This window comes from Falco cherrug, chromosome 11 (genome assembly GCF_023634085.1).
Source record: "Falco cherrug isolate bFalChe1 chromosome 11, bFalChe1.pri, whole genome shotgun sequence".
Taxonomy (NCBI): Eukaryota; Metazoa; Chordata; class Aves; order Falconiformes; family Falconidae; genus Falco; species Falco cherrug.
This window is the reverse complement of record NC_073707.1, coordinates 22,270,927-22,279,652: the sequence shown is the minus strand read 5'-3', so window position 1 is coordinate 22,279,652 and position 8,726 is coordinate 22,270,927. Positions and strand designations below refer to the sequence as shown.

Sequence of the window (8,726 nt, the reverse complement as noted above, 5' to 3'; positions counted from 1 at the left end):
AGGCCGTGCTTACACCCCACGCCTGCCCCACGGCTCCTTGCTGCAGGAAGCACCTTGGAGCACCCGCGGGAGTCACGTTCCTAATTTTAACGCTTCTTTTTCATGCCTTACTGACTCGGTACATTTCATTTGGGGTTAGTGGTTTCCATAGGTGGCAGGTGTTAGCAGGTGACCTGTTTGGGTGGAAGGAATGAGGTTTGGTTGCAAACTCTGCAGAGGTTTTGAGCTAAGGAAAATGCAGGACAGAATGGAGGGGCAGTAATCTCCGCTGTTTGTATGGAACTCCAGGCACACGTTGGTCACGAAGCCAAACTGAAATCTGAAACATGGCATGGGCCGGGCTTTGCTTGCTTTGCAGCAGAGAACGAAATATAATTCTGAGGAAAAAGAAGGGGGAGGGAAAAAAAAAAGAAAAAAGCAACAGTAGCACAGGGTTTGCTATTCTAGGAAGGAGGGGGTGCTGAAATCTCAAGTCCCAAAACAAGTGTCCTGGCCACCAGGGTGGGGGGTGGTGTGATGGGGACGAAGGTTTTTAACCCACCCCAACCCCCGGGAGCTTACCCTGCCGGGTGGGAGCAGCTCGCTCCTGCCTGGGGACCGTGGCCCCACTGCAGCTCCCGCGCGCCTCCTCGGTGGCACCGGCCCGTCCAGAGGCACCGCTCTCCCGAGGAGCCTCACCTTGCCCGGCTGGAACCGCAGCGCAGCTCTGTTCCCTGGCTGTACAGTTGTCCAGGAAACATGCCGAGCAATCCAGGGAGCAGAGCGCAGTGTCCCAGAACCGGGGAGTTTGGAGGAACTCTGCCAGGGTTGGGACTGCTCGTGTTTTCCAGCTACGGAGAGATGAGATGGAAATGCACATCCACGGTCCCTCCTGCACGGAACACCAGGAATCACACGGCCTTCGGAGAAACCGGCTTCCCGGGAGGTAAATGGCGAGGAAAGGCTGGAGGTTGGGAAGCTGGTTAGGAGGCGGCGTTAGACGGAGAGGGAGAAATGAACACCTGGAGAGAGCTGGGCAGCCCTCCGGAAGGCAGGAATGAGTGTCCCAAGTGGCTGACGGAGTCACCAGGAGGTCAAAAAAAGACACTGTGGCAGCTTGGTGGGCAGGGACAGCACCACAGGGGGCTGCGGTGTGTAGCGAAGCAGGGAGAGCTGGTGGGTCTCTGGCAATTTCCAGGCCTTGCTTTTTTTTTTTTTTTAATTTTAAATAATAAAAACTAGCTATGAGCAAGGAAGAAGAGTGGAGCAAGTATTTTGTCTAATAATAACAAACCTTTGACATGCTGTGGGGGCATGAAGCAGGGCTGCAAATTTTACAGATCAAACCCACAACAGGATAAAACCAAGCAAAAGATGACAAGGGCAAGGAGCACCGGCAGCAAACTCCCCAAACCTGGAATGTACGCTTCACCGTGAGAAGGGCGGAAAAAAAAAAAAAAAAAGGTGGGTGGGGGTGGGGAGGGAGGAGCAAAGGATTCTGTACAAAATTGCTGCCTCTCAGTGTCTGGGGAAGATGAAAAATATCCCTGAGAAAAAGCTCCTGATGTAGCTGCAGAATGTGTGTAAAAATGCCAGAATTTTTCTACCCTGGTTAACTCTGAAAACTAGAGAGACAAACCAGGTCCACCAAGTGCCAACGGTGACGATGTGGAAGGGGAACAAACACCCGACACAGAGGATGTGACATTCATTGATGCAACAGAAAAACAGCAGGATAAAACTTTCATCTAAGTTTTAAAACTTTATTTCAAATTACCCATGGTTTCCTCTCGTATTATCGATGTGCTAGAAGTTCACACTACTGGCAGAATACAGGCAATTTAAAATAAAGTATACAATATTCAGACACATTTATATGTAACAGACTTAGAAATTATGGAATGTATTTACAGACATACAGCATGGGATGAAGCTTTAAAATCCTTTACTCTATTAATTACACGTTTACACTGTTTTCAGAAATAACAAAATTAGATCGCTTTGTAAAACATCACAATATCTATACAAAAGAATTTTTTAGATGTCCCAATTCACTTTAAAAGTCCTCTGTTCCTAAAATGTTTTTTGAAAGAACCGTTTACAGTTGTAAAAGGATAAAAATACCATTTGCCATCGTGTCACGACCAAGAACAACAGGAATGTTCTCGGCGCTGTAAGAAGTTCTCTCTGATGTATTTTACGCAGGGCACCGAGGTCAGGGCCCTGGGACAGCCCCCCCCCTCCAGGAGGGGGAAGACCCAAACGCTGGACACCCGAGTGCCTGTGCCACTCGATCTCAAGTGTGTGACTGCTGAGCCTCAACCGCAGCTCCGTGCTGGACATGGTTTGAGGAAGGATGGCGACACAACGGAGTCGGTGTGTAAACACCAGCACACACGGAACACTCAGATGGATTCCTCCCACATCCTCCAACACAAATGCCCCAGAGGAAAGACAATTGCCTCTTTGCTTTAACACACAAAATAGAATTTTATACACGTTTTCTTTAAAATACTCTTTTTCATGGGATTCAACAAAAATTGCACATAAATACACCGAAAAATCCCAACCAATTTTTTGCAAAAGACAACCACACTTGGTTTTGGTATCATACATTAAATAAACTGTACGATGAAACTTCAAGTTTGGATTTTTGTCCTGAACATCTGGTCAAAATTTAGCATTTGCCAGCGTGAAAACAGGATTATAAACGTCAAACTAACATCATCACACACATCGAAACTGCCAGAGTGAACCACTGCTTAGAACAAGGTGAGTGATGCTGGGGACGCACCAGCCACCGCCCTTCCCGCGCGCCCAGCTCTGCGCACACGGTGCTGGCGCAGCCCAGTAGCTGCGTTAACCAGGCACAATGGGAAACGGCCGGTTCTTGCAGTTCAAACTCAACCCCCCACCCCATCAATTCCTAAACACTAGTACTCATGAAATGTCAAACTTCCACCAACCTGAATACTGTTAAATTTCATTTTCCCTAAGCGCTGGAAGCCGGACTGGAGCAAACACTGCCCCCTCCCCCCACAATTCCATGAAGGGAACAGTTTTCTCAAAACAGGAATATTTCAATAGTCCACGAACGGTGTGCGACTGCAAAGCAACACGCCCTTGTAACAACACAGTGACCTAACGTCGGAACCTCAAGACGAACTCGGCGCCCCCCTCTTTCAAACCGTGTGCAGAGCCGAGCGCACAAGGATCATCTGTGGTCTGTACTGTTTGCTTGCGAGTGGCAGAATCTTCCACAGCAGAGACTTCAGATGCTTTTATGTAACACTTTAAGACTAATTAACACTCCTTGCAAGTGAAATTCAAGACCTACTTAAGGAGGAAGGTACGTCTGTATGGAACTGCTCTCTCTTCCTATGTGTATTGCCAGTTACTGGCATTTTCGTTTCTTGCAGGGTGCTCAGGGCATGGGGCTCACCCAGTGTGAAAAGGTTTCTCTTTTCAGCTGTGCTGTTTTCAAACACCCTTCAGTTCAGGTGTTCTCCACTTGCAACGTGATCAAGCAATGCCAGTAAGAAACAACTGGAATAATTATGTGAAACAAGGGATTCAACAGTCACCACAATGGACCTTGGAAGAAACACATGAAAACAGAGCAGAAACTAAACTGCAAATCAAAAGGGGAAAAATCCAGCTTTGACCAGTCCTTGCCAGTGTTCCCACAGCACATTTACCTCCGCAAAAATGACTTTTAGCTAGCCTGTGCCCATTTCTTCCCCCTTTATCCCCATAAAATCCTCCTGGCGTATTCTGCTTTAAAAGTATCCCCAGATGGAACACCTCTGATGCTGGAAGTTGGTTTCAGACCCCGTGCACCATGTATTAGTAGCAGAACGTTCTGGGATGCGTTAAATTGTCCAAAACCTAACAAAGGAACTGCATGGGTGGAGAACTGGATTTTGCAAGGTCTCTCTTTTGGCAAAAATAAATACTGTAACTGATCTGGTAGTGAGCTTGGCCTCGTCACTAGGACCAGAGCACACAGAGCTAGACTCTGTTCTGCAGATGAACTTTCCAACAAAATGTAAAACTTCTCAGCTGCCTCTCCCATTCCTGTATATTGAATTTCCATTTTTACGTTAAGGAAAGAAGGAGGAAGTAATGGTAGTTCTGTAAAACCAGTGCATCTCTCTACATAAGCTCCAACAATAAAAGGCCTCATTTAAAGCCCTGTCAAACCCAGAAATAGAAGCTACCTTTTGCAAGAGATTGCTCCTTTAACAATATGCAGCCCACCTCTGGAAATTCAGTAACCGTGTTCTTAAAACGGTAAATTTCTCAGTTGCTGGGACATTCATCAGTGTTGGTATGTCTGCACGGGATGCTTCAACTTCTAATAAACGTATTATTTGATAACGGGTGTCCAATGATTAGCATGGCAAGCTGTAATTCTTCGCACTGCAGTGAAAATACATCCATGACTTTTGACGACACCTAGGCATCATTTGATAAAACCACTGAGCAGCCAAACACATCCCTCCGTGACCAGAAGGGGAGGTGAGAGGACACAGGAGATCTCCCTCCACTGATGTTGGAAAAGTGTTCAGACAAAGACATGTTAAAACCCAAAAAGAAAGTGAATCCAGTAAGAATGCTGATGCGATTAGTACAATTTGAACAGTTCCGATTTAGTATCTTTTACTAAGGGGTTTCCTGCAGAGAAAATATGTACTATTTTTTCCCTTGGGAAAAAAAAAAAAATCATTAGCTTCCCCCCTCCTCGCTTTAAAATTTTAAGTAATGAGGACATGCCAACACAAGTTACAGCTGCACGAGGTTCAACTCTGTTATCAAACTCCGCAGGTTAAGATTGTGTTGCATTTTTAAAAATATGTAACAGAAACAGCTGTTGTTCTTTGGAGGCAAAGAAACTCCCTTCCTTTGAACCCTGGGCAGGAGAAGAAAGAAATTTAATTCCCCATGTGCCCACTGCAGCAATATCCTTTTTTTTTTTTTTTTCTTCTTTCCCCAAATCAATTCCCCCAGGAATTGCTTTCCAAATTCTACACCCACGTCTTCAGTCTACAAGGTCAGTTTCTACAGCTGGCTCCAACAGCCAGCCACTGGAATCCCCTGCCCTCCTCCCAGTGAACTCTCATTTTAAATATGGGGCAAAAATATTGGTAATAAAAATGTTACTGGAAACTCTTGCGATCTCCAAAAAAATGGAGAAATGAAGTAAAACATTCCTGTCAGGAATCACGGAAACTCATTTCCTTAGAACAGAGCTCTGTGTGTTTGGATGCACTGCACGGGCAGTAAAGTCTTCGCGTCCTTCTGCTTAGCCAAGGTAACCCAAAAGGTCCTGGAGGTCTTTACACAGCAGACAAGTGGTGAAGTTGCTGCTGCTTTGGGGGTGCCAGCTCCAGGAGCGCCTGGACAGTCACAGCTACCTGTGTCAAACCCTTCTCTTCTAAAATATGTAGAGGCAAACATAATTGCTCCTGAATGGGGAACAAAACAAAGACAAAAACAAAACGGATGAAAAACACTCAACCAAAAAGAAAAAAAAAATTAAGCAAAAGATGGCTGAAATATGAAATGTTATGGACAGCTAAGCACACACACACACAGAGGTATGAGATGAGATTTCTGCTTCTGACTACAGAACCATGAACTTGACTACCCAGAGAAGGTGGCCTTGGGCTAATCATTGTGTTCACTTACTGGGAAACTGTACAAATAAGAATTTGAAAAAGGACTGCGGGAGAAGTGAGGGGCAGCAAACTGTCCTCTGTCTCTGCCCATACTAAAACGGCAGCAGGTTATGAAACCAAAAGCAAGTGAACTTAAGGAGGGGGAAAGCTTCGCTTCAACACGACGAGCCTGCTACAACAGAGAGGAGGAAAGGAACCATGCCTTCCTCTCCAAAACACACCTGCCTTTGAGGGACTCCTCGTGCCTGTTTAGCTATCAAACGTGAGGAAAGACCTCGTGTTACAGCAGAGAATGCGTCACTACGGCTCATTTATCTCCCAGAAGTACACCTGCTTAGCAGGGAACCTCCAAAATCATTCTAAGGAAAAGAGTAATACGCAAAATGCAAAAAGAGGTTTCAAAGTGTTTATTAATAATTGTGCTATTCTCAGTCTAAGGTGTATTTAAAGCCTCCTCCTACGTAAGTCCTTGGCACATCCTGGCCATCCTTACTCCACAGCAGTCAGGATACATGTCCAACAGTTCTCTATATCTGTAGACAATAACCAAAGTGTGTCCTTCCTATTGAGCTACAGAGATTATTTTTCACGTTATTTCCACAGCAACCTGTATTTCTCCACTCTTTGAATCTTTACGGATTTTTGATGTTAAAGAAATCCTTCGGCATAAACAGCGGCAGCCAACACTCCTCCCGCAAAGCTCAGTGGAGAGAAAACAAATGAACCCAGACTGAATTTTTCACAGTAAGCCATATGATCAGGCTGAAATACATTTTTTTTCCAGCAAATTTAGGTTATTCTGAAAAAAAGTGTGCTTTTGGAGAAAACACTTGTAAACTTGAGCAAATAAGCCTTATCTTTCTTCTTATGTAGGCAAACAGATAAGGGGAAAAGCTTTGGAATGACTCCTTACCACAGACAGTCATGACAAACAAAATTTAAAAACTGGAAGGCACTGTTAGTGTAAAACCCCTTGCAGCTTTTATCACAGTGTTCATTAGGAGAAGTTAAGAAACACAGGAACAGAGTTCGTTTTAGTTCATACCAATAAGCAGTGCAAAAATAGCTTATTTAAAAATAAAACAATCTCCCCCTGTCAAAGGTTCCCTCTTTCCTCAAAAATGTTTTGCTTGGACGGAACACTTTGTGTGATTTGGAAAAGAGGGCATCAGCTCCTCTACTTGCTCCTTTTGTTAAATACTCACTTTATGTTATGCGAGCTTGTGAGATCCGTGTACCCATAACACACTTTTACTGGTAGCGACCACATTTACAACTGAACTCCTGTGTATCTTAAACTGTGCTTCAGAGTTGTTGCCAGGTTAACATCGGAATGCTAACACCACTTCAACTGGGCTTACAAGCCATTTACTGTATTTTCAGCTATAACAGACATTTATTGAAACCACATTTGGAACAGCCATGTTACCTAACACTTACCTGTCACTGATCTCCGAGCAGAGTTCCCTGAATCAATCTACACTCTGAGGAGACATGGTCTTTTACACATCACATGAGGAGTGCCCTGAAGTTCTGAGGTGTCCCTGAGACATTAAAGCATTGAAGCACCAGGATGCTTTTCCTAGGGAGGGAAAAGCTTTGAAGCTTTACAGAAGGCTACCTGAGTTTTGTAAAACAGTGAAGAGCGATCATGCAGCTGGGGCTTATATTTCTGCAACTGTATGATACAGAGGTTTCTGAAAACGACAGGATAAGAGGAAGAAGGGAATAAGCATAGGGCAAGCATGGGTTGTGGTGCCCACAATCAAGTGGCAACTCAAGTTTTTGTTAGGTTCTACCCAGAGCACAGTAAAATGCTCTGACGTTCTGTGGCATTCGATAGAATCTTAATGATTTTTCCTTCTGTGCCAGAAAATTTTTTCTCAAAGCTGGTAAAGAGCTCAGTTTCTCTGAAAATGTCCTTCTTCATCTGTTATGAAGCTCAAGGAGCTCAGGATTCACTAGCCATTATTTTAGAAATCCTGACTCAGAGGAATACACCAGAGTCTACAAATACGAGAAATCAAATGCTCTCAGAAGCAGGATATGGGACTGTGAATAAGAAAAAAAAGCACCAGTTACAAAGTCCTATGGACAAAACTTACCAGACCATGTCTCCCAAGACTGTGAGATCTCATCAAGAACACTGATGTTAAAAAAAAAAATACTTTGCATTCTTTAACATTTTTCATCAGATAATCCTCAAGCGATTTACCAAAGTAGGTGCAAATCCCGTTATACAGATGGGGAAACTGAGGCACAAACTGCCAATGCAGTTTTCCCAGTACTACATCACACTTGCCAGCAGACAATAGCATGCACCCACATGTCCTGACCTCTGCCCCTTGCTCTAGCCCATGGACAGCACTTTCTCCCTTGTAAAAGCAACATATCTGCTAAATATGACACAGCAAATACAAATGTGAATTATGTCACAGATGGTCATGTGGGTGCACCAATGTGTTTGCACATCGTACTTGTCACCTCTGTCCCATCAGCGGGAAAGAAAGCACTTCATACACACAGTCTTGACAAAACCCAAAATCCCTCCCAAGCACCGGAGTGATGGAGGGAGGAAGCGGCAACACTACCCTTCAGCTAGAGAAAAAAGACCCAGCGATAGAACATACAGAGTGTTAGCATCAGAGTACAGTAAAACACCACAAAGCCCCAGAGCTGAATGGAAAGGGAGACAAGACTGGATTCTTCTGAATCTGTCCCCAGGGAAAGAAGAGTCTCAACTGTTCTTTTAACGCTGAGGTTTAGCTGAAGAATGTCAGAAGGGGAACAAAGATTGTCCTGTCCACAGTGTGTAAGCAGGAAGGGAAAACAGACAGAAAAAAAAGGTCAGTTAGTCATAGCAACATCCACGAAGCAGTCAGTTACTAGACATCTCAGATATAACCTACATGTTTGAGAAGCATACCACAGCTGGTTAAATCTCACAAAGGAATCTGCAAGACTCCCATCGAAAAGAGCTCACAATGCAAATATTTAGTGTTCAGTGAGGTGCCTGTCACCTTTACAGCTTAAACACGTATCTATTCTTTGTTGTGAAAAACACAG

The 8,726-nt window shown here is 44.4% G+C and overlaps 1 protein-coding gene across 18 annotated transcripts in view; it reads right to left on the bottom strand.

Annotated features, from left to right (window-relative positions):
• Positions 1-1,721: 1,721 nt before the first annotated feature.
• The window catches only part of LRCH3 (leucine rich repeats and calponin homology domain containing 3), a 68,364-nt gene continuing 61,359 nt past the window's right edge, over positions 1,722-8,726 (bottom strand). For 9 of the 18 annotated variants that reach the window (XM_055723410.1, XM_055723420.1, XM_055723414.1 and 6 more), the window contains one exon: positions 1,722-5,447. In XM_055723410.1, the coding sequence (XP_055579385.1) occupies positions 5,319-5,447 (129 nt within the window). In that variant the 3' untranslated portion in view covers positions 1,722-5,318. Of the gene's footprint in view, positions 5,448-6,052; positions 8,460-8,726 lie in introns of those variants that run through there. The other 9 variants (XM_055723408.1, XM_055723413.1, XM_055723409.1 and 6 more) reach the window with 1 other exon arrangement.